Source organism: Gracilinanus agilis, chromosome 2, assembly GCF_016433145.1.
Source record: "Gracilinanus agilis isolate LMUSP501 chromosome 2, AgileGrace, whole genome shotgun sequence".
Taxonomy (NCBI): Eukaryota; Metazoa; Chordata; class Mammalia; order Didelphimorphia; family Didelphidae; genus Gracilinanus; species Gracilinanus agilis.
This window is the reverse complement of record NC_058131.1, coordinates 120,442,274-120,468,815: the sequence shown is the minus strand read 5'-3', so window position 1 is coordinate 120,468,815 and position 26,542 is coordinate 120,442,274. Positions and strand designations below refer to the sequence as shown.

The window sequence follows — 26,542 nt, the reverse complement described above, 5'->3', positions numbered from 1 at the left end:
AAGTGTATCTCATATTTGTGCTATTTTCAAAAAAAGAAATTGTGAAATTAGCAATCTGTAAAGGTACAATTCATTCTTTTAACCTTTCCTTTTTCCAAAGATACTTCTACCAGTATATGAAAATTAGGGCTTTGGTGGGGAAAGGGTTTTACAACAATGCAAACTTTATGCCAACACAAAATGGGTTTTGGTTGAAAAGTTCTCTTAAGATCATAAATTTTTATTCTTTGCCCTTCCTACTACACTAAATACTTTGCATTGCACCTACATCTGAACATCCGTTACACGTATTAAACAAATGCACTGCTTACCTCAAGGTCAGTAATAGTAATATTGTACTTCTATTCTAGCTACTAGAACACCAAATTGCATTCATCTTTAAGACCTCTAAAATTTAAAGAGTATCAATAAAGTTGATCCAGTCTCAAGTGTTATCTTTTAAAGAATTAATAATATCATCTCTGTTTATGAAAATCAAACATCAATAATTGCAAACTCCCTGGCCTCCACCTACCAAAAACTAAGAAACTAAATGTAGAAGAGTGATTCAAGGAGGAGGAGTTTTGAGGAAATGAGTAGAAAATATGGAAATAGCATTATTAGTGGGAGTGAACTTGAGGTTACAGGACGAGAAGGTGACATTTTTACATCAACAACCTAACACAGACATTGTTAATTAAAGCTATTCCTTTTGTAGGAAAGGAGCCAGTAGGGTCAGGTACCATTTTTACATCACCAGCCAGTCCTTTATGCATGTAGATTTGCCAGCATTATCTGCACAGGGAGAAGAAAACATTAGCAGCAGCTGTCTCTGTGCTTTTACATTGAAAATTCTATTCATACAGACAGGTGGAGTAATTTAAAAGCCAATGTGGTGCAATTTGGATGTGACTAATGCCACTGTTTACTAAAATGCCACCATTACCACTGTTTATGGAAACATTACTAAAATTACATTTTATTCATAAGAATTTTAGGATTCTGGTTATTACCAGCTTTAAAATGATCAGACCCCAGAGTCATACCCTTGAGCTGTGGCTTAATTCGCCTGGGTTTAACAGCCTGCCACACTGAGGAAACTACAGTTGGATTCCAGTTTGGTGAGTAATCGGACCTGCATAAGCAGTTTCTTGAATCTCCATAAGGCAAATTAAAGACATAGCTCTTTGGAGTGCTGGCCACGTGACATAAAGAAAATCTTCAAGGAGGTGAATTCTCTGTTAGATGGTTTTGTTAGGATTTGCATTAGGAAAGCTCCTTCACCCTAAAACCGTTTCTCTGCATTGTTATTAATAGACACAGGTTTGGTGCTCCAGAGTCACAGAGAGGTGGTAAGATGAATGCTACAGTTAAACAGCCTTTTAAAAAATTCTCAGTGCCCTTGCATGGATTTCCCAATTGTCAAAATCATGACATTAGTATGGTTAGAAATTCCAATTGAGTGCTCAAGAGGGAATTCTATTCAACACAAAACAAAGAAAAGCTCATCCTTGACAATAATTTAACTTATAATGCTTAACAGATTGCATTAAAATTCATACCTAAATCCCCTGCTTTATGTTTTATTTACAATAAATAATCAGTTAGATAATGGAACAATGAAAAGCAATATGGTACAGTGAACAGAAAGCTAAACAGTTGGGAAGACCTGGGTTCAAGAACTCTGATATGCTAGCTAGCTGTGAGACCATAGGCAAGTCATTTAACCTCAGTACTCCAGGCAACTCTCCAAGACCAGAAATTATAGGCAAATTGCCCACCTGAATCAAGAGAAGGAGCTTCTACACAAAGAAGAAATCACACTGATGAAATTACAGGTGTAGACTACTTCTATTTTTCTCATAATTCAAGTATTTTAAATCAATAATATGAAACTTATCTCTATAATCTTTGATTTTTAAATGAAAAGGCTATAATTTTTATACTTATTTACATGATAGATACATATTTCCAAAGAAATTCCATATAACAGTAGCCCTTTTTTTAAAAAAGTTCTAACATTTTTATGGGAACTCTTTCCCAACAGAATGTAATTTCCTTGAAGGTAGGAACTGTTTCACATAGTGCCTAGTATTTAACTGGTGCTTAATTTAAAGGCTGATTGATTGATTGACTGATTAAATGACTTATCTTTAAAATAATAGAAACCAATTACTTTTGTAATTGCCTACCTGGATCACTCTGGTAAATTATTATAGAATTATTCTTCATTTGTTGAACTTTTTTCTATTGTTCATGCTAAGGTCAATCTATCTACAAATGACAAAAACCCAGACTAAAAAAATTAAAATCTCCCTAGCCAGTTCCTGAAGGTCCTAAAGTTCATGCCAGTTTCAAATGCCCATCTATATGGTGTGGAAACTTAAGGACTGAAGTGCAGCACAAGTGAATGAATAGTAAGGTGGTAATAAAGTTTTTTGTGACTATGTGTATAGCTTAGTGGAAAGACTAAAATTTCTAGATAAAATACTTCAAATGAAATACATCAAGAACTGAAAAAGGTATAGAAAAAGAAAAAAGCATTGACTTGCAAAAGATCTAGTATGTACAGTTTTGTCCTATTTCTACCACTCAGTCAAGACATGATTCAACCACATTCAAATTCAACTTAATGGTCAAGCCAAATAGTTTGCTTGTTTTTTGTGGTCTAGACTTTCTTTGGTTTCTTTGGTGTTTGAAACTTTTGACAAGAAAACTCCTTAGGAGGCAGGTAGGTGGCTCAGTGGATTTAGAAGCAGGTTTAGAGATGGGAGGAGGTTTGGGGGTTCAAATCCAGCCTCAAACACTTCCTAGCTGTGTGATCCTGGGCAAGTCACTTAACCTCCACTATCTAGCCCCTGGAACCAATATATAGTATTGATTCTAAGACAGAAGGTAAGGTTTATAAGAAAAAAAATAAAAGCTCCTTTTGTCAGTATAGATAGGCAACTGTTCTACAAATGATAATTTTGACCGTTGCCTGGAGCACACAAAAGTAATTTATTTGTCCAGGGTCTTACACAGCCAGTGGATGTCAGACAGGATTTGAAGCTGGATCTTCCTAATTCTCAGGCCCATTCTCCATATAATATGTTACACTCAAAGTAGCTTATATTTTAGTATAGAATAAAGCCAATCAGTTTTCATTTTATCTAATTTTAAAATGTAGTAATACCAAAAATTGATTGCATAAAGCAACGATGTCCAAGTCTACCTTTTCTTTATATTATTTTAAGAAATAGCAATTAATCTTGTATTAGGTGGCAGCTAGGTGGGCTTAGAATTGGGTGATCCTGGCCAAGTCACTTAACCCCCATTTACCTTAATATACCAGAAAAGGAAATGGCAATCCACTCCAGTTTCTTTGCCAAAAAAACTTCATGGACAGGGTGGTTCACAGGGTCATGAAAAGTCAGACACAACTGAACAACAACAATCTTGTACTAGGTATCTACCATAACCGATATAACTTGCATATTGTGTGCTTTAAAATAGTGAGAAAACCATTAGATCACTTGAGTTATTTTTGTCAAGATGTTGCTCTTATTAAGATAAAGTGCTATAAGGACTTAAGGGACGACTGAGACCAGTAGGTTAATGGCATAGAAAAGAGCAGTTTTCCTGTCAACTAGCCATTCCTCTGCCCCTAGGTTCTCTTCCCTTGCCAACCAAAAATAAGTACTTCATCTGGGATTGTCCCTGGTATGGGCATAATTCTACTGACCATTCAATTCCCTGTGATATTCCAGAGGCAAACAAATGTTTTACAGGCTCTGAGCTGCTCCAGTGTAAGAATAATCACTGGCATGAGCAAATGTAAAAATGAGCTAGAGTATCTCTGCCAAGGACTAACTGCTCCAATACTAATCTCCACCATGACAGCTACACTGGAACTCACCATAACACCGTTTGCTATAAACTGAGGGCACCAAACAGGTCAGTGTTTGCCATTATCCAAAGCATTTATTACCACCAAATCAAAAGAACTCCATTACGTGGAGGCCCCACAGTTTGGATCCAGAGGCTCTAGGCTTCTATTACTACTCCATAAATAAGTAACAACAAAATCAAATCTTAATACATGGCCACTCAGGGAATGCAAAGGAACAAAGGGTAATCATTTTAGTGTTGGTCTTGTTAAAGGCTAGAGATAGATAGATAGATAGATAGATAGATAGATAGATAGATAGATAGACAGACAGACAGAGAGACAGATATACTACCTTTGGGAAGAAAGGCTTGGAACAATGGGCATGATTTCAATCAAGTTTTAAAGTTAAAGTCAAGTCAAAGATGACAGACCTATACTTCATGACATCAAGACTTATTACAGTGTTTAGTGGGAAATGAGATCTTGTCTAATTTTGGTTTAATTTTTATTCCACTAAATTTCTTATTTCTATAGGGTAACATTGTTTGAATAAATACTCCTAAACATTTGAGGAAGAAGATGCCAATATTTTCCTTGAAAGTCATATGAAATCCCTTAAAGTCAGACTAATGCTAATGTTAATGATGATAATATAATGATTTAATGTTTACATAATACTTTACAAATATTATCTCATTTTAACCTCACAAGAACCTTAGGAGCCAAGTGCTATTATTATTTCCATTTTATAGATACAGAAATGGAGGCAAACAAAGCCCAAGTGACTTGCCTAGGTTTGTACAGCTAGTAAGGATATGACATTGGATTTGAACTCAGGTGTTCTTGACTCCTAAATCTAGTAGTCTGGTTCAAGTGTCAATGCTACAAGTGTCTGTGATTTCACCATTGAAAGTATCCCCTTCTTTGATAAATATTACACCTTGTCTAAGTCAATGTTTATTGATTAACTAATTCTGCTAATGAGCCTATTAAATTTTGAGTTAGCCCAGATTCATAGACTTTCCAGTTTGGTAAGCTTGTCTTACAGTGACAGCCCAGGACAGGGCACAAGAAGAAGACTTAAGTGGAAATCAACTGGTATGAGAGGGCAAAAAACATGTCTGCTATCCCAGTTTCAATTCTTGAAGTAAACTAGAGAAGTGTTCAGATATTTATCATACCTGCCTGCTATTGCATCAAAGATATATTATTACTAGCAGGAATTGATATTGTCCCTAGAATACCTGGCTAATATTCAAATAAGTTTATTTATTTTTTTGGTTGGTTTTGGAGGGAGAACCTGTGTTTTCACTGAAGTAGGGAACTCTCAGTGACTAAATTCCCCCTACTAATGGAGATTTGCAACTATGGTGCAACTCAGAATCTTAAGAGCATTACTTGCATAATTAATGGCCCAGATCATCCGACCAATATGTATATTAGGCATGATTTGAAACCAGGTCTACCTGACTCCAAAGCCAGCTCTATCCAGTATTCTGTGCTGCCTCTTCATCAAAATAGTTATTGTTCAAATATTGGCAAATTTATAGTCCATTTCTATTGCCAAACTAATATTTTGTTGATTTAACTATGCAACTGAACAATTTTGTTGCTTTTATTTCAAGGACTGAAAATTACTCTCTAGTGTTCAGGAAACTGGGTATGATCCTGTCTGTACTTAGAGTTATCTTATAACATAGACTTAAAACATCAAAAAGATATTTTGGAAAAAAACCTTAGAAACAAAAGAGTAAATACAAGAGTAATTTACCACTTTTCTAGACTCAACAAATACTCTCTAATGAAGAGACAAATGATAAGTTAAATAAACAAACCATTAGTTTCAGAACAAAAATGTTATTGGCATCCAGTGATATAAAATAATTTTTAAAAGACCACAAATTGTTTACAGCTTATGACTTAATGTACCTATATAGGTTAACCAATTTTGAACTTAAATGTGCTTTGAAAAAAAAGGATTGTTTCTTAATTTTGCTATTTTCTACTCCTCATCCAAACACTATAATTAACCCAGGTCAGAAGTGCAAAACTTGGGAGATAGAAGAACATAGGATCAAGAAGGGTGAAGTAGGGTGCAGAAGGCCAGGAAAAATCTTTGCCAGGTCACTAATGGTCTCTAGGGCCACAATCTGGAGAACACTCTGATGCTTCCTTTGATCCTTCTAATTCACAGTGATCATTAGTATTAACTCAAATTCTTCTGGGTGAAGAATTCCATCTGTAGTCTTTTTAGTTTATCTGACTTAAGTAAATCCTTCAAACATACCATTAGTGTTCCAAAAACTGTGAAAAAAATTATGGTTGCCTCAAAATCAGACTCATCATTAAAATAGCATATATAGAAATACACCCACCCATACAATATATATGTACATATATGCATATACATATATGGATATTTTATGTATAGGCATAGTTTTCAAGCTTAAATAGTTCATAGAGGTCATCTAATCCAATCTATTCATTTTCCAGATTAGGAATCTTGGACTAGGCCCAAAGAAGTTAGGTGACCTGTCAATGATCAAACAGTGCCATCACAGTTGAATTAGGACATATCGGTGTTTTTTTACCCAAATAATAACAAACTGTTCCACTGACAGTCTAAAACCACTGTTCAGTGGGGCAATACAAGATCACAATCTTTTCCAATAAAAGTTTATACTACAAAGCCAAGGCAATTTAGAATGTCAAAGAATTAAGATACAGAAGATTTAAATAAATCGACATAAGGTTGGATGAATGCAAAAAAACGTTATTATATAGATACTATGTGCCATGTACTGTGCCAAGAGATGGAGAAACAAATACAAAGGTGACACAGTTCCTCATCTTGAATAAGCTTATGTTTTAATTGGAAAAGACAATACATATAAGGAACTGGTTTCCAGAAAAGGATGTTTTGGTTTGAAGAATCATGGAGATAGTAAATAGAGGTACTCACTGAAATTGTCTTTACAGAAACAATGGTAGAGATGATGTGATTATAAAAGGTAGAAAGAGGAAAAAAGAGTGCATTCAGGGCATCACAATGGACGTAGTATGAGACTGACCAGATATCGTGAATTTTCAGTAATGAGGACAGCACAGTTGCAGGACAAGAGTTCCAAAGCCTGTCCAGAGAGTAATCCTCTGAAACACTTCAGAGAGAATAGCATTCAGTTTTGAATATGCTTTAGCAAACAGTAGTTTGCTCTCACCATTGTCATTAGTGAAACTATGTTAAAGCAGATATAAGAAACTTGAAGTTGAGGGATAGTAATAGTAGTCAACTTGGCTAGACTTAAAAAGTTTCTTTGTTATAGATACGACATGAAATTCTGAGCTACTCCCAGATGCTCAATGGGTATATCAGAAAAAATATCTTCACTCTCATTTAAGTTTTTAGGAATTCCCTTTCTTTTCTATTTACAGGTCATATGCTTTGAAAAAGAAACTTCTGAGTTTTTTTCCATATGCAACCTTTTTGATCAAATATATCAATATTAAAGAGGCATGGGGCAAGAAGTGAGGAGGGACTCACTTTCTCAAATACTGTACACTTCAATGATTGATGTTTCAGGCAAGAGTGCCCAAATCCAGCCTTCTTGCCAGACAGAACACATTCTCAAGCCTACTGACAGCTGAAGAATGTTAGCTAGTAGAGCATGATAAGAACATTTACCATTAAGCTTGGCAGAGCGTGGGTGTGAGAAATAGAAAGACAGACAGAATGAGGGGAGGGAGAAAAACAGTGACAGAGAAAGAAAGTATATGCATCACACTTACATAGGAATTAAATTAACCCAAATCCTTAGTTCTTTTCCTTGCTAGCACGTCATAAAGCATGTAATAGTCATTTAACTAACTTGCAAGCAGAGATGGGATACTAAGATGCCTCCAATAGAACTAGTTACCCCAAACACAGCCAATGCAACATCTGTCTCTTCTAGAACTTTCAATTCTCAATTCAATTCTACTTACTCTGTCTAAAGATGGAGAGGCAAAACTTCAGGGCACTTTTCATCTAATCATGTTTATACGGAAACTATTATCAACCTGGAGAATTGTGTAACTTCTGGCCTGTCCCACATTGGCTTTATCCACAATGCCAGAAAATCCATTTGTATCACAAAGTGAGATGCTAGGCTGTTGACAGTACCACTATCAAGTAGAAAAGTCAGGTTAAAAAAACAAAAACAATCACCAGGAAAAGACCATTAACTCCATGTGAGGTCTGTCTATGAATAAAATACAAAGGAAAGTTTTAAAGCAGCAGTAAAGGAGCAGCTAAGTGGAGTCTGGAGGACCTGAGTTCAAATTTGACCTCAGATTCTTCCTAGCTATGTGACCCTGGAAAAGTCACTCTATCCTGATTGCCTTGCCTTTGCCATTCTTTTGACTTAGAATTGATTCTAAGATAGAAGGAAAAACATTATTTTTATTTTTATTTTTTTTAAAAAGCAGTGAAACTTAAGTACTAATTGTTATAAGGTAATAGGAATAATGGTTAGTTGAATTTACATCCTATTCCACTAAGTTTTATATTGCAGCAAGGCAATAGGAGAAAAAGGATAAGGTTTTTATTCTTTTTTCCTTAAATCTGAAAGTAGACACTATACTTTACCACTTTTCCTCCCTGTTTTTCAAGATTCCTGAAAGAGGTGACAGTTCTATGTAGGAGTAGAATTTAAATGAGAGTCAGTAGTCACTTTTCCACTATGGGAAAATTAAAAACCAAAATGTGTAGGAAAGGAGATCAAAAAAGAAAGGGCTTTGATTTTACCTTTAATTTAAAAAGAGCAATAGGTGCATTTTTGTTAGATTTTATTTATTCTTCTGGGTTTTTGCTTTTCTGGGTCCCTCCACACAACCTCTATATAGCAAAATAAGAGAGTGTATGTAAAACACATCCAGATTAAATGCTATGACATAATAGGTTCTAATCACAGTTGAACTAATGCCCTCAAAAAGCAAAAAGAAATCTTGATATTCTATATGCTCCTTCCCTTTCATTAACTGTGATTCTGAAGTGAGATATATATTAAGTACTTTTTAATTGTTTGAAATAATATATCTCTAAGTACATTCATGCATTGCTAGGAACAAATGGTTTTATTTTCCGTGTGTGTGTGTGTGTGTGTGTATGTGTGTGTGTGTGTATGTGTTTTAAATTTAAATAGTATCTTTCAATTCAGTTACAGGGAGTAATTTTTGTTAAGGAAGCCCTCTCTACCTACTGAGCCTGGCACATGGTGAACTAAATTTGACCTAGAAGTTACAGCACTGAAATTTTATTTTACTCCTTAAACAACAAAATTTAAAGCTAGTTTCCTTATTCTTTTTTTCTTTCATTATATATGAGTAGGTCCAGTTTTGTTTGTAAGAGACCACAAGTCCAAGAAAGGGGCTTTAGTTCTCTCTTTAGAGTAGTAAAATGTGCTCCTGATTAAATCTACCTGTGGATAACTACAGACCAGCATATTTTTCTTCTTATGCAGCTGGGGTACAAATCCAATAAGGTTTTTATTCAGTGCCTATTCTGCTTCTCCAGAATACAAACTCTTTAAAGCCCTTTCAAAGGCAGATTTTTTTAACTGAAATAACCCAATGAAAGGATTGGCCCATTCCTTAAAAAAAAAAAAAAGACAGGATCTGGGATTAGGGTGAGAGGTAGAGGGAGGGAATCCAAGTAATTTTTCTAAAAGGAATTTGAAAATTTTAAATTTACCTCTTGATGTTAAAAAAAAAACTTGGCCTATAATATCCTTAAAAAAATCAACCATAGTTAAAATTATTCCTTAACCCTTTAGAGGATTTCAGAATTCATTATTTGCTAGATTATAACTATCTATTTGATCATATATAGTTGCCGGTTTGCATAGGCTCATAAGAGGGAAGAAATGCTTTGTAAACTTTAAAGGGCAATATAAATGTGCTATTGTTAATGTGGTTAATTTAGAAACAGAAAACTCCACTGAAGTTTGCAACTATAAAGGCTACTCTAACCTTGAAAAGGAAGAAATAAAGGATTAGAATCTGAGATATGCAAGGAGAAAACTTAAAATCAATCAAATAAAAAAAAAAACAAAAATACAACAAACATCCATTTTAGACTTTCTACTCTGGTGTTTCTTCAGGATTATCATTAGCAATGAATCAGTTCCTGAGTGTAATTGATGTCTAGGTGGACCAAGCACTGCAAAGAGTGATGGGAAGAAACATGCATGAAAGAAAGGAGGGGTTCTCTTGTCTTAGGAGGGCTATTTAGCATACATTAGCATAAAAAGGAGAAGAATCTTTCTTTAAATTATAAATGCTTATAAATTTTTATATGAATAACAATCATATTTTATAGGCATCTTTCAAGCCAAATTTTTCTGACTTTAAACACTAAACAAGACCCTTCTTTTAAACTAGAGGAGTGGGATTAGAGCAGCCATTTAAATAAGTCTACAGCTCAGAAAGCCCCCAAATGATGCAAACTTGCCTTTTTTCAATTGATGTAATATAGATGGTAAAGTAAATGAAATCAATATTTCAGCATAAATTAGAATTTTCCCTGGATAAATGTCTATTTCTGAGACTAGATGAGTGGCAAAAGGTGAAAGGGGTAATGAAAAATTAATCCAAGAATTAACTTCATAAAATACACATCTGAACTTTTCTTCCAGTTTTGTGGTATAAGAACTACTCTAACACTTTGGGTCATGAATGACTGAAACCTAGTACACCGAATAATGACTATGTCAAGACGATACTAAAACCTATTAGGCAACTAGGTAAAAGTCATCAAAACAATGGAGGTAGTACTTAAAAGCTATTTGATAACCTATACTGCATTTCTGCTCTCTGTGAACTCTATTAAGGAAACAAGCGTGGGTACCCTCTTTCAGATAAATGATATTGCCTGGTTCGGATTCAAAATGTCAAAGATCTGTAATTTTCTGTGAGTTCTTCCACTGACACAAAATACAACCTTCTAAAACTTAGCAATAGCTGATGTCTATTATTTGTTATGATTTTTTAAAAAACAACCAACACCTTAGGGCCACTCTCTGAATTTAACTAACCTGGTCTTCTGACAACTAAAATACAGCCCATGATTAGACATGTACTCAAAGCCCTCACACTTAGATAAAAACTTTTTAAAGTTCATGATCCGCTGGAACAGCTTTCTAGAACCTGAGATGGCTTATGGGACCCAGAAAACTCAGAAAGGAAAATCATACTCGAGCCCCAAATAATTCAAGCAGTTGATAAATAATAGCTTTTACTTAAAAATTTTAAAATAAAAGCAGACCAACAATATGTTTATGCATATACTCATTGCTTAGAAATGGAAAGAATCAGTGAATATTTAACTGGCCTGTAAAAGTTTTTACAGTATGATCGTTTATCTGCCAGACTATTCACAAATATATGACCTAGAAAAAGCAGAGCATCTGGTAGAAGGATAAAAGAAGTAGCTCTTTCTCTTACTTTCTCACTCTCTTTTCTGATTCTGTCTGAACTAATATTTGATAATATTTTATTCAGTGGCAACTCAGTTTGAAGTTAAAGGTAAAGCTTTTTACAGATTTGAATGGAGGCTGAGGAAAGCCCATTCATTTTATACTTTAGTATAAGCCTAGACTATAAAAAGTAGTTTTATTATGGCTCCAGGGCCAGCCTTGATTTTTTTCCTAGGTTATTTATAAACTGGTTGGCCCCAGTGATAAAATATCAGCATGGCAGCAACATTGTGTTTGACCCATTGTTACCTTGCATCTCTTGCTAGGCTCAAACACCAAGACAATTTTGGACTCCTAAACTCTTTGGGCACCTCTTATAAGACTTCATACTGGTAGAAGATGCATACCAGCAAATTTGCATAGGGAAGATCTTATTTTTTTTTAGAATCTTCTCTAGAAGCTTAATAAGTGCTAAGAAAGTGTCACCACTCTGATTGGTAGCACTAAGTGCTGTTAATTTTGTAAAACATAAAAATGACTGAAGTCCTATTTAGTTGTCCCATGATGGTAGGGAAGTACTACTGAATGATGGATCAATCAGCAGAAGAGAAGACTAGAGACTTCTACCAAGCAAGAAAAACATCTGTTATGGGCCTAGCAAAAGACTGAATGTCTTTCACTCAATGATCAATCTATTTAAGTTTAAGACAGCCTATTTAGCAGAAGGTTAGCCAATGGATGTCGAGTCTTTTCAGCCACAGCAATTTAAGGAGTTATAATACTAAATCAAAAAGAACTTGTGATTGGCATCAGTGGAGTAAATACCCATATTAATGAAATCAGCTATCAAGAAAGCTAGGTGGCAACAGTAGATAAAATGTTAGACCGCAGGAAGACCTAACTTTGAAATCCAGACTCAGACACTTTGAACTGTGAGCCTGGGCAAAACATTTTAACTTCTTTCATCCTCAATATCCTTGCCTGTAAAATAGAGATGATAAGAAACCTACCTTCCAGGACTATAGTAAGGATCAAATTCAATAAAGAATGTTGCAAACCTTTGCAAACCTTAAAGTATATACTTTATCACAGTGCCAATTATTATCATTATTAATGATTTTGAAATATTGATATATAACAATGATTTTGGAATAAGAGCAGCCAAATAGGATCAAAAGTAGCAGTTCTCAACGTGTGGTCCTCGGGGACCCTTAAGAGTCCCTAAGACCCTTTCAGGCAGTCTTTGAGGTCAAAACTATTTTCATAATACTACTAAGTCATTATTTTCCTATTATGCCAGATTTTCTTCATATACTTAACCAAAACAACATATCACCACAGAATGAATGCAGAAGCAGATAGAAAACCTACCTGACTTTTATTAGGCCAGAAATTAAAGAGATTTGCAAAAAAAATAGTGCAATGCCAATTTTCTCACTATATTTTATTCTGGAAAATGTTATTTTTCATTAAATTATTTGTGTTAACATTATTATTTTAAGTCAGTGGATAAATATTTAATTTTTCAGATTAAATTTCTAAAATGGCAAATGTGAATAGATATAATCCATATATAAATAAAAATTCTTTCAGGTCCTCAATAATTCTTAAGAGAATAAAGGTCGGGGAGGGCATCTAGATGGCTCAGTGGATTGAGAGCCAGCTCTACTGATAAGAGGTCCTGGGTTCAAATATGACCTCAGATACTTTTTAAAATATTTAACCCTGAGCAAGTCATTTAACCTCAAAGCCTAGCCCTTACTGCCCTTTTGCCTTGGTACCAATACATAGTATTGATTCTAAGAAAGAAGATAAGGATTTAAAAAAGAGTATAAAATAGTCCTAAGATCAAAAAGTTTGAGAATTGTATATTTATAGCATTAAAAATAGCCTTTATCATAAAATTGTTGGCAAAAACAAACACCTTTAATTTTGAATGGTGGTTAAGTGGGGTGGAAGATGTGTTGTTAAATTACCACTGCTGCTCTGTTTCCTTTCCAATTCTATAAAAACCAATCTGAAATAGCATATATTCTTGAATGTTGTTGGATGCTTAGATCTCTGAATAAGACCTAGCATGGCATTGACTATGCCATTTAGATTATCGCTAAATTTGTTAAATAGCAAAACTTTTGAAATATGGCAAGTACATGTGATTCAACAGTTGAAATCCCCATTTTGGTTCATTATTGTGACAATGGAGGGTAATTTTGACACAATTGAAAAACTACAAGTTTTTAAAAAGAGATTTTCATTCTAAAAGCATTCACACAAAACTTTTTAAAAATATGCAGTCTTACAAATGGAAAATAGAAATAAGTCAATTTGCTTCTGGCATTTAAAAGTATTTAAATAAATATTTAATCTTTTACATTAATTTTGGCTAGCACATTTTGAAACTATTTTCTATGTCAACCATGTTGTCTGAGTACTGTTGTTTTCACTGTTCTGAGTATCACTGTTTTTTCTTACTATTTATTCAGTATCACTGACTGTATTTTGAATTTTGAAAAAATATGAGTCTTTATAAAAATTGATCAGGAATTTCTTAGTCAATGGATTATTGATATGAAAATACTTTGTAGCCTTAAAGAATGATATTAAAAAAACCTGTTATCATTGCATTGTGTTCCTTCTAAGTCTGTATACTGTTATTAAAACAGAATACTTTAAAAACACAAAATATTTATATTAAAATTGTTTGGTGCATAGAATTCATTCAGAACAATAACCAAACTAAACAAATCCCCCAGTGATACAGTCAAGTATCTCTAGTTTCTCACATCTCCAGCAGAATTCCTGCAGCGAAAACAGCAATACTCACACAGACAATATAAACTGTTACTCTGAAAAGTCACAAGGGATTGAACAGGAAGAGCTGACTATATATTGCTGTTTTCCTTTACTGTTCTAAATACAGTGACACAACTTTCACTTTGGAACTGTGCCTCAAGCAAATGAAAATTCTGCAATACAGTCGATGAATTCAAGTCCTTTCAAAAATAAGTTGTACAATTATCATGAATCACAGTATCATAACTAGGGTTTTAATGAACAATTTACCAAATTCACCAAAACACTGGAAGAAATCTAATCCTACTGTGTAAAGAGTGAGCCTCATTTTCCTCTTTTAATGAGATTTCTTAGTAAGAGGCAGTAAGTTGTAGGGGATAGAGGGCTGGTCTGTCTGGTCATCAGAAAAGTCTGATTTCCAGCTTGGTCTCTGATGTATTTTAGTTTTGTAACCTTGGGCAAGTCCCGAGTGCCCCAGAATTCTTTAAGAGCATATGAGTTTCCAAAAAGTATCAATGGTAGGAGTTTTTATACTTGGATTCCCCTCATACCAACAAAATCACAGACCAGGACCCGCTCCCCAAATAAACGAACTAACAAACAAATAAATAAATAGTGGGACCTATTATTAAGAATTTAAACAATTTATTTATTACCTCTTCAAATGAAATCATTGATACACACTTTATATCACAAATGCTTATACATTCCTGATCTTGTACACATGCTAAATTTGACAAAACTACAAAGATGACCTTCAAGCGACAGTTCTCTTTCAGAAGGCATATATATGTGGGTGTATATGTATGTGTGTATGCACATACCCACGCACACATAAATACATATTATGAATATATGTTTCACCTTAGTAAAATTTGTGCTAACAGTTATTTCTTTAACTGTTGCAGGTCCAAAAGAGATCATACGTCTGAATAATTTAAATTATTTTCTACCACAAACAGGACACTGTCTATGTTTATTTCACATATGTCATTTAGAGTTCACTTACTGTTAGATGTTGGAACAGCCACGCCCTCATGATATTTGTGGCTACTTTGGGAAAGATGCCACGCTTTTTATGACGCTTTTTGTCCTTATCTGGATCATCATCATCACCTGTGCTGGGGGAAGCTACACTGTTGTCCAAGCCATCACCTGTAAATATAGTGAATCAAATTTTGACTGATGCTACCTTGATTATGCTTTATTCAAAAAACTGCCTTTGGATATAAACAAAATAATAAGAGAAGTTAAAAGGTAATGGAGAGTCTGATAAACTGTTTTGCCAATGAGAGGGGGAAAAACTATTTCGTCTCTAAAATAGCTAAATCTGAAAAACCTCCACCCCAAACACAGAACTCTCTAGTCAAGCAGAATAGCAAATTGATTTTAATAGCCAATTTTTCAGTTTGTGAAGGAACAAAAGTCATTAGTGGGAAAATATGAGGTCTTTATTAATTATATCTTTAGAATAATTACTTTAACTGCATGAACAGATATATGATTGTCTCATGATGTGGATTAAATATAGTACTGTGACAAGTACCACCACAGGTGATAAATATCCTTCTAGGGGAGACAAATTCTATATATTGCCTTTGGGATCAAGTTGGAGGAGGGAAGATGCATATGATGTTACTCATATCCACCTATGATACACCTTAAGAAAAACTAAAAGAGTAAGTGAACATTAAGATAATCAGTTAAGTAAAACACTTGAGAGTATAGACTTGAAGTCATAGATGACAGAATTAAAAATAGAAAAGACCTCATAGGCCACCTAATTCATCCTCATCATTTTGCAGATGAAACTGAGGCTAAGAGAAGTTAAGTGAATTGCCAAGGACAGACAAATAATAAATAGGAGAGCTGAGATCTGAAAAAGCAAATCCTCTGATTTAAATGTAGCATTTTTTTTTTCTTGAGAAAGCCTTTCATTCCAAGCCCTGGGTTCAAATCCCTGCCATGATATTATTTGATTCTTGTCTGACTGTGGGCAAGTTAACCTCAACAAGTTCCTACTTTCTCATCTACAAAATGATGATAAAACTTCACAATCTATCCCACAGGGTTTTTGCAACTAATGGGCTTTGCAAATCTTAAAATACCATAGCAATATAAGCTGTTGTTATTGGGTAGGATTGTGTTTCTCTTCTAGTAGCCTAACATATGAAATAAGCTTTAATTTTAAATCAAAGTCAATTGAAATCAGTCAAATTATCTTCTAGTCACATAGTCTAGAACATGACTATATCATCACTGAGGTATTTTTTAGCTCTAAAATTCCATGATTGGAACTAAAAAGTTGCCTATAAAGTATATTTCTCTACATTAAATCCTGTTTTGCTATTTATTTCCATTATAAAATTGGAGCTGTGCTCCTCTGGGAGGAAAAATGTTGGCCTCGTGAGGCAATAAAATTATATTTTAGGATGTAGTAAAAGTTTAAAGGTATATATTTAAAAGAAAATATACTTTCTGAGGAAATAATCGTACTACTCAAAATAAATCATAACTATAAATGGAAAGGTGTTACTATTATTTCTATTTGTCACAAAAGCAGAAAAGACAAAAGGAAAAAATAACAAAGGACCAAATACACTGGATTAAAAAGTCTTCCAATGTCTATCAAACTTCCTCCTTAATAAGCTACAGCAAAATAGGTGTTTTAGTAACTTCGAACCTATATTCCCTAGTACTCTGTGCACGTTGCTGGCATTTTTAGAAAAACTCAGTTTGATAGAGGGAGAAACATGGGGGTAAGGATTAGTACTGCAGCAGTAAATGAGCAAGAGAGTTTATTTACAAGAGTAAATGAAGTAATAGGGAAACATGCTCTACAGCCAAAGGAACCAGAAAATTCCATAAAACAGGTTTTATATGCATGTTCTTTCTATATAAATACACCTACATATATGTGTATACATACACACACATACACATACACACAAATGCACATATATGCATATACATACACAAATGTATGTGTGTGTAAATATACACATAGATACAAGAGAAATGAAGTCTATATGTGCATGTGTATATGTATATGTGTATGAATGCATGTATGTATGTGTATATAGAAAGAGTAGAATTGAATCCATTTTTTGATATATAAGTGCTCTCAGTTCCTATAGAAAAAAGGTATATCTGTAATTTTGTTTTACTACATATAGAAAAAAAATCTGCATTTTAGTTTCTCTAGACAACCCACTGAAACTTAAATTGCTGCTTAACAAATACTCAGGACAACTCCTCTTGGCCAAGAAGCAAACAAACAAAAATGACCAAAGAAGAGCCTTGAATTGAACTGAACTAAAAATGCAACTCCACTTCATTTAGAAGACTTTTTAATACTTCCAATATTTGTAATCATGCCCTATCTATAAAATTCAATCACACCAAAGAAGAATGAGAAATTTTCTGGGTTCGTTCTTTGGTTGAATTTATTGGGCTTGAAACAGTCCTTTGTGAGCATTTATAATCCAACCCAATCCAATAAACACTGAGGACCTAACTATGGAGAAAGCATAGGCACTAGTGGGATCACTGCCCTCAAGAAGCTTAAAGGAGAAGTTTTCTCTCTCTTTGCATAACCAAGCTTCTGAGGAGGGCTCCAGACATATTTGAATGATAAATTCTTTTAAAGTCCAATATTTAAAGAGGCTTTTTATGCGGAGAAGCAATTCACCCTATAAAATAACAATTCATAAAAGAAACATGAGCCAAGGAAACAACTCAACAGCATTTAAAATTTCAATGGGCTAATCCACTTCAAGTTTATTAAAGTTAACCAAAGAAAAGAGACATGCATATTATTCGCTCATTGATTAAACACAAGGAAAAACTTCTAACCTAATGACATTTTTTTAACCTCTTCCCCATAATTATTTTTAGTCCTTTAAATTTTTTTTTCCTGTTTATTTCAGAACCCCTTCAGATTAATTTAGTAGAAAATGCCTAGTGCTTGCATAGAAGAGAATTCATTGATAATTTATGGAAATATCTACTATAATCCAGAGGAGATGACTTTTTTCCAGCTTTGTGCATCAATAGATAATCAAGGCCTTAAAGCAGCCTTAGCTTCCCATTACCTCAGGCAAAAAAATTCCTGAAAGCATGCCTTGAGGGCACCTGAATTATATACTCCATTAGGAGGGGAAAGGCTTTCTGCATTCCATGTATAACACTCACCAGAACCTTTCCTGTTTATTTCTGCTGTATGAAAGCAGAAGCATTAGGAACAGAATTTTTTAAGTGAAGACTTATGTAGATACAATGGAGAAACCTTTCAAGCGAGATCCAGATCACCTCCTTCAATCCCTGGCAGTGACCTATCCCAAATAAAAGGTTTCTGTTACATCATTAGCTCAAGCCAAAAACAGCCTTGGCTTAATGCACAGTTTGTTCTTCCTACTGTTTTTAGGCAAATACAGCTACTTTACTCCCATCTGGGAGGGAAATTACACTGCTGGGTTGTAATCTAAGACAAGATTTTCATTGGAAGCAAATGCTTTCAATCCAGTGTAAATACTGGTGCATGTTCAGAAAAGCCTAAAACAATAAACCCTGGTCCTGTCCGGCACAAGTCAAGGGAAATGGAGACGGAAAAGCAGCATAATAAAGCAAACTATTCTCAAAGTAAACTCTTTCATAGATTTTAATAAATGGCTTGACCTCTTCCACTTTTAAGGATTGGAAGTTGATCTCATAATGTCTAGATCTCAGAGAAAAGCCAAAGTGGTCAGTTGTACCTTTAGCATTTCCATCCACACTGCAATTTGATAGTCACCTCTATGAGGTCTCTGGGGGATTTATTTCCTTCTCTTCTCCCCTCCCCTAAATTTTTAAGATTGCTAAAAAAAAAAAAACAAAAAAAAAAACAAAAAAAAACACCAAAAACCTTAAGAGAACCACTGACCAACCACAGGGCAGCGGCTCTGAACCACATTTGTAAAATGTCAGCCGTGACTTCATTCCTAGAACTGACTTCTCCTGCCGCCAAATGAAGGCAAACTGAAAAGGTGGAAATAATCATAAAAATGATGCTAGTCCATAAACAAGCTTACAGCCTCATTAGTATAGCAGTAGGCTCCACTGGGTGATTTATGCTCGTTTTGCTGATGCCATGAGGAAATGCCATAGGGCGACTTAAGCCAACTGCTAATGGTTTCTGACAGCTTCTTAGCAACTAGTGCAAGCAACGTTGTGGCGTTTGCGAGTGACAGAAACCGAAAATGTCATATTATCTGCCCATGTGTCATGAAGTCCGTGTGGCAATTAACTAGTAGGCCAGTGACTGAGGGGCCAGAGGCTCTTGAACATGGCCCTTGGCTATTCCGAGACAGACTAGGCGCAAGGATTGCATTCTCACTGCACATATGCAACATTCTAATGCAGGAATCTGGTTCACACCACCTTTCTGTCATTGATGAAACTGGTCCAGGCCAATTCTTTCTCGATAGGAACTCCAGTTGCTTTCTCTTTAGCTGATGCGTGGCATGGTCAGGGGAGCATGTGGAGTAATCTGCTCTCGTAGGGTTGTCTGGGTTGACCTTAATGGGCAATATCGAGTTCTTTGGTTTTTGAACACTGGATCCAAAGGTGCTACCTTTCCCCCCCCCACCCCCTTCTTCTCAACAAATTAGTCTAAAAGGATTTAAGATCACTGAAGCAGACTCATTGCCTGTCAGATTGCTAGGAGCATAGGAACTCTGCACAGCAACAAGATACTATTTAAAAAACACCAAGGCTGTAACAAGCAGTGAGAGAGTCTTGGCTACACTTTTCAGTTTCCAAGCTATCAAAACCATGCACTATATGTCAAACTGTCAAACCTTTCAGCATGGGCCATTTGGCCTTTCAAATAATATTTAAGAATTGTTTTTACAAAATTTTATAGGCCATGGTCTAGTGAAAGAGGCCAACCAACAAAGAAAGGAATTTGTACTACAATTCGTCCACGGACAATTTCTTGTGAGACCTGGGCCTATCCCTACGGAACAAGGCAGGTGACCTGTGGCAGCTCCCAGGCTGTCAGAGAGCTCAGATTTCAAACACGTTCAACTCAAACGTCCCAGAGTTGCCTATTTAAGCATGCCCAGGCATTTAGGCTGTGCTATCTCATTCCTTTCAAGAAAGGATAAAGCAGCATTTATCGTATTCAGGCCATTCAATGGGTCAGACTGGCCATGTCAGCAGGGGTTCCTCTCATGCAGGTCAAAACCCTCTCCCCTTTTTCTCCCCCTACCAACTCACTCTCTGTCCCTCCAGTACCACCATTCCCCAACATCTACACAGAAGTATAGTCAAGAGCAAAGAAATTAAGTTCATTAAAATTCCACCAAAATAGCTAGGGACTTTCAGTATTGGTGGAGAGCCTCATATTAGAAGAATTGCTACCAATTTCTTCACCTAATAAAGACACTTTTAAAAACAGGGATATATATATATATATATATCTAACTGCCAGGGCAGGTAATAGTGCAAGTCTAAACGTTTTTTGTTTCTTTCACTAAAAGAAAAGATGAAAAGGAAACAACTTTATTCCAACAGTTTTAATTTGTAGATTCAACTGGACTTCATAAAAGAGTTTCAAAAACATTTTCAACTCAAACATTTTCCTCTCTTGTTCATATACAGAAGTAACATAATTATTTGACATTCATAATGGAATTCAAAACTGAAACCCACTTACAAAGCCTTTTTATAACTTAGATGTTATTTAGAAAATCATCCTAAAAACACTCATAAAAGATCATGTGGCATAATGCTAGGGTTTTCTTCAAATGAAATCATTCTACCATATCCTAATTTTTATTAGGAAGAAAACAAAAATAGAGAGTTATGGTCAATTTTTTTTCTTTTTATCTTTCACAATGAGCATGGCCACCTGAAAAGATGATATTGTATTCCTTCATTCCTAGTGATTCTAGAGCATTTCAAGAATCCAAAATTTAGGTTGCTTCCATCTGTGTAATCCTTTGTGAAAGCATTTCATTCTGTGGGGCTGTTGTTTAATGTTAATGTCCATACTCTAATGGCAAATGTGGAAACTATAACATGCAGCCTTAGGTGCTCACGCTTGTGATAATTCTGAAGCTACTCCAATGATCTGGTCCAAATGCGGCTGGAGTGCAAGAATCCAGAAGACAGATGGAAGAAGGTCCCTAGGTTTTGTTGGAAAGGATGAGAGACCACCATTTTGCAGTAATCACCAATCTTTTTTGAACATTTTAAACATGTTTTTCTTCAAGGCATTAATGAAACATATTTGGTTAAGGTTCTGCATGAATGTGACTTCTTGAAGATTTCTAATGATCTTGATTTTCATCTGAATGGGTATTCCTTTCAACCAATGAAAATGTCAAATGCTTTTTATCTTAGTAGACAGCTTTGAGAGTTCTTACAAAACTGCAAAAACCAAAATCATTAGGCTTGGCAGTCAGTTTTTTTTGGATGAGCTTCTTCAGACTTTAATTTTTAAGAGTTTAATTATGGTCTAATTCAGCCCTTTCAATTAAATTTAACACATATTTATTTAGAAACCATCAATGGGACACTCATTTTGATATTTTTTTCCATCTTTACATATAAATAGTCTTGTTTTCTGTTAAAAATGATGCTAGTTTGATCAAATTAATGTAATAAAAAAGATTCAACCAGGTGATACCATATAGTTTATTTCACCATCCACAAAATTTTAATACTAAGCACAACTGAAAGAGAAGAAGCATTTCCCAAAACTCCCATGTGGCATCGTTAGGAATCACAATAAACAATTAGATGTTGGCAGTCACCATGGCTTCTATAACTTCCAGCAGCTACTAGCAAAGGCTGTATGTTGTATAGCATGAAAGTAGCTGTTATTAGGTATAGGAAAGCAGGGTATGAATAAATACTTTTAAATGGCATGCAGAAATATTATAATGATGTGTATAATTATAATTGCAAATTCTGTTATGTAGCAGAGGTTGACTTGGTCTTATATAGGCTATCTCAAAAAATTTGTAATTATTTCGATAGTTAAGAGAAGACCACCACCAGCATAAGTATTGACACAACTATGGACTGTTTTATTAAAAGACAAAGTTTTGGGGCAGCTAGGTGGCTCAGTGAATAGTCAGTCCTGGAATGGGGAGAAATTGGATTCAGAACTAGCCTCAGACACTTCCTACCAGTGTGACCCTGGGCAAGCCACTTGATCTTCATTGCCTAACCCTTACTGTACTTAGTAGTACTGATTCTAAGACAGAAGGTAAGGGTTTTAAAAAGAGACATAGAATTCAAGTTGTTTGGACAGTGAAGAGCAGAGGTGAAATGTCAAATGCTCTGTCAGCCCCACCAAAAACAACTTTTTGTTTAGATCATTTTAATCATCAACTTTCTGGCAGAGGAAAAGAATACTTAGTTCTGCCTCTTGCTTAAATGTATGTCTATCAATGAGCATTTGTATTTTAGCATTACTTGTGTGTAATAAATAACTAGTCCCATACCTGATTCATATTTAGAGAGTATCTCTCTAACCCTGTGAGTACAAATCTCATCATGGAGCACCAATATGAGGGGCTTAATATGACAAAAAGTGGGAGAGAAGGGAAGCTAACCCACCTCTCCATTAGAAGCCAAACTCTGGAAGCTGAACCCAGTTCAATTATAGTCAGGGTTCAAATGAAGAAGGACCTCATAGTTGAAAGAGAGTAGAGTCCCCTAGATCCTCTATAATCAGCAGTAATTCCCTAATATTTGAACTATTATTATTTCTATTTATAACAACAACAAAAAAACACTTTACTACCTGTAGCTGGCTGATTCAGGAGTTGTGACCCAAAGTTTGCCATTTTCAGTTGAAGTTAGGAAGGCATAGATTTATGGTAACAAGAAGGGTTCACTATATAGTCTCTGGAGAATGAGTCTTATTTAAATCTCTAATGGACAAATATGGTATTACAAAAACACAAATGCAACAACTTGGAACCAGAGAAATAAACTTGCTCCCTCCTCTGAATCTATATTCCTTCTGAAAAAAAAAATAAATAAAAATCAACAACAAAAAAAAAGTTGACATATCCCGGGTCCATAATTCCTTGCTGAATTTTTACCATGAAGATGCCTTCATTTTATGACATAGAAGAGCTTCATTTATGGAAATCTCTGTTATTTTATTCCTTAAGTTTTTGCTTTTTTAAAAGAGCATCAAAGGAATGAACCATACTTTTAAAAAGAAAAGACAAAGATCAATGGGGATTCTTCATCACTATCAAATGTGTATTTGTTTTTTCACTCCAACCAGAGATTTCAAAAGTATCAGGAAACCCTTTTACTGATGCAATTCATCTGTAATTTACATTCACATCACAGAGAACATAAGTGATTGGTTCATATTTGTAGTTGATAACCTGTTATTCCATTTGTATAGGGAACACCAGATGAGGAAACACTCAATAGCAACGTAGGTATGCATCTTCTTTGCAACTTATAGTTCTAGACCTTTGCCTAGAGCACTAAAGAGGTTAAGTGACTTGGCCAGGGTCACAAAATCAGTACATATCAGTCAGGATTTCAACACATATCTTTTTTACTTACAAGCCATCTCTTTCCATCATGCCAAGATGACTTTCTTTCTATACACTAAATTTACTTTATTTTTGCTGAATATTGTCTTACTTTTTAAGTAAGTTTCTAGCTTGTAGCCTACCTAAACACAAAATATAGAGAAAAACTGAATCAAGGGATTACAAGCAGACTTCCCTCAACTTCCATTTCCAAAAGTTTGTTTTTAAGTTGGCCATGTGGTATTCAAAACACTTTTCTATAGAAAAGAGTAGATATCTAGCCAAACTAGCCCAACAAAATCTAGTTAACGTATGTAATTGAATGTATTATTGAGTATTCATCTAAATCTGGGGTCCTTGGAGCAGGAGCTCATATTCGGCAGGAAAGAATAGTGAGAGCCAGCTCCTGGTAAAATCTTGAAATAACTGAAGTTTGTTTTTGTCACCTTACTTTTCTGTTATGCTCTCTCGATTTCCATTACTTTGTCCCGAAATCACAAAGTGCCTCATCCAAACCTATCGCCACAATGTATGCTATGCTCCAAGCATACTGATCTCCACACTCCTCTATATACACACATCAAACCTCCCTTCATTCAGTGAAATTTATCTTTAGTAGTTAGGAAGAAATCAATATAGTTGAAGTTATTCATATGAATTTGTGAAAGCCTAATAATGCTCATTAAACTTTCTGGAGGGTTGATGGGTTTTTTTTAAAGTTTCATGCATTTTTCAAAGTATGCAAATGGATTTTTATTTAGTGGGACATCAGGAACTAACAAGGTGAAATGGGCATTTTAGAAGAGCTCTGACATAAGACATTTCTGGGCAGGAGTCAGTCCACCACACAGATAGAATACAGACCTACCAGAGAGGCTGTTCTGAGGGTCATTTCCACTAAATTGTTGCTGATTTTCAAAGTTTCTTCCCTTCTGCTATTTCTGAATCAAAAGGCTGTTTAAACACCCTCTTCCCTGCCCCACCCCCCACAATGGCTCCCATGGCAACAGCTAAGAAGCTTCAGTAACTTAGGACGAAAAGTAGGGATGATTGTTGTCTGTATGGCTTATTTATAAGTTGGGTATTTATAAATTTAGGACTTCTTGGATGCCAGAGTTGAACTAATATCTTTAATACACAATGAGGTCTCTTCCATTCTGTGGTTCTTCACTGGCAAGGCAACTAATTTACAAAACTGAGACCTCCCTTAAAAAGAGAGGTGGGGAGAGAGGAAAGGAGGGAGAGAGAGGGGGGGGAAGGAAGGGAGGGAGAAGTATGGGGAAGGAAAGAGAGAGGAAGAGAGATAAGAAGCTATGCCAAAAAAAAATCTGGTCTAAAATTAAATATTTAGTGAATTTAAATGGAACAAAGCAATAATTGCATTTGGATTTTAATATACATGTATGTGATTTTAAAGAATTCATTAGATCTTTAAATAAATGTTCATGCAGATTATAAGTCAAAAAAAGACATCCGGGGGCAGCTGGGTAGCTCAGTGGAGTGAGAGCCAGGCCTAGAGACAGGAGGTCCTAGGTTCAAATCCAGCCTCAGACACTTCCCAGCTGTGTGACCCTGGGCAAGTCACTTGACCCCCATTGCCTATCCTTACCACTCTTCCACCTATAAGTCAATACACAGAAGTTAAGGGTTTAAAATAAAAAAAAATTAAAAAAAAAAAGACATCCGTATTTGAAATTTACTGAAAAACAATCTTCCAAAAGAACTCATAAACTTAAAATTATACCTGTGGACAGGTATAATTACATCGAGAAGTTTGACAAAATTTCCAAGTTGTTTTCTTCTTGAATCACTGTACTTTTTTCTTTTGAAAAGGGAGCACCTTCTTCTAGTAATTCAATATGACTTTTTGACTTGAATTCCCCTCAGGGGAACAACAGCAAATTAGTTGCCTATACACAGAAGACATACAGCACTGATGAATAGGAAAAAACACAGATTTTACTCATTTTTCATCTATTCAGCATTTTTAAAAACTAGACACCATAGAAGGGACCTGGGGAAAAAGAGACCTATTAGAGCCTTAGAAACTCCAGGATTATGGACATGCTATAAGACATTACTGAATCTATATATTTGCACTATACATTAAATATTAAAACAAGAACAGTGAAAAGCCAATGGGAAATCTTACAACCTTTTTCCTAGGAACAAAAGAAAATAACTGTAAAGGTGAAAACATAAAAAGGCATACTCTTTCACTGAGTCGAAATCTCAAAAAAATTAAACTATATAAGATTTTATAATACTCGATTTCCAGACAACTTTTGGCATATATGAGAGACTTCGAAAAGTTCTCCAGAAAAATTTGTAAAACATATATCATAATGTGATTATTGAATTAAAAACAACTATGACAACAGTATATTTGAACTTTAGGAAAGAAGCAGCACATGAAGGAAATTCTATCTAAGAACATACACAATTCCTTGGTTTTAAAAAGATAATAATATATTGCTTTTCAGAGCCTATATCCCAAAAGACACAGCCTACTAACTGATTTTTGAAGTATTTATTGTAGTGTATATTTTCTATCTTTTACTACATATACACATACATAAAAATACATAATTTATCCACAAACCATTTAGGCTACAACCTTGACTGGATGAGAGCTGCAAAAAAAGAAAAGCAAACCTGTCATAAAGCTCATGTACTTTGTCCACTGGGGAAACTCTCAGACCCTAGCACAAAGCCTATTTATTCTTATTTTAAATAAATTCTGTTAGGTTTGTTTATGTGGCTTCCTTGTGTATGACAAGTGAGAAACAACAAATTAGAAGTTGGTGAGAGGAGCTAGAATAGGCAGCAGTAAGAATGGACAATTGACAGTCTACTGGCCACAGGAAAGAGAAAAATTCTAAAAAGAAGCCACA

The 26,542-nt window shown here is 34.9% G+C and overlaps 1 protein-coding gene across 1 annotated transcript in view; it reads right to left on the bottom strand.

Annotated features, from left to right (window-relative positions):
- Nucleotides 1-26,542, bottom strand: part of MEIS1 (Meis homeobox 1) — a 153,947-nt gene that overhangs the window by 52,458 nt on the left and 74,947 nt on the right. The window contains exon 8 of the mRNA XM_044663392.1: nt 15,104-15,249. Coding sequence (XP_044519327.1) covers nt 15,104-15,249 — 146 coding nt within the window. The remainder of the gene's footprint in view (nt 1-15,103; nt 15,250-26,542) is intronic.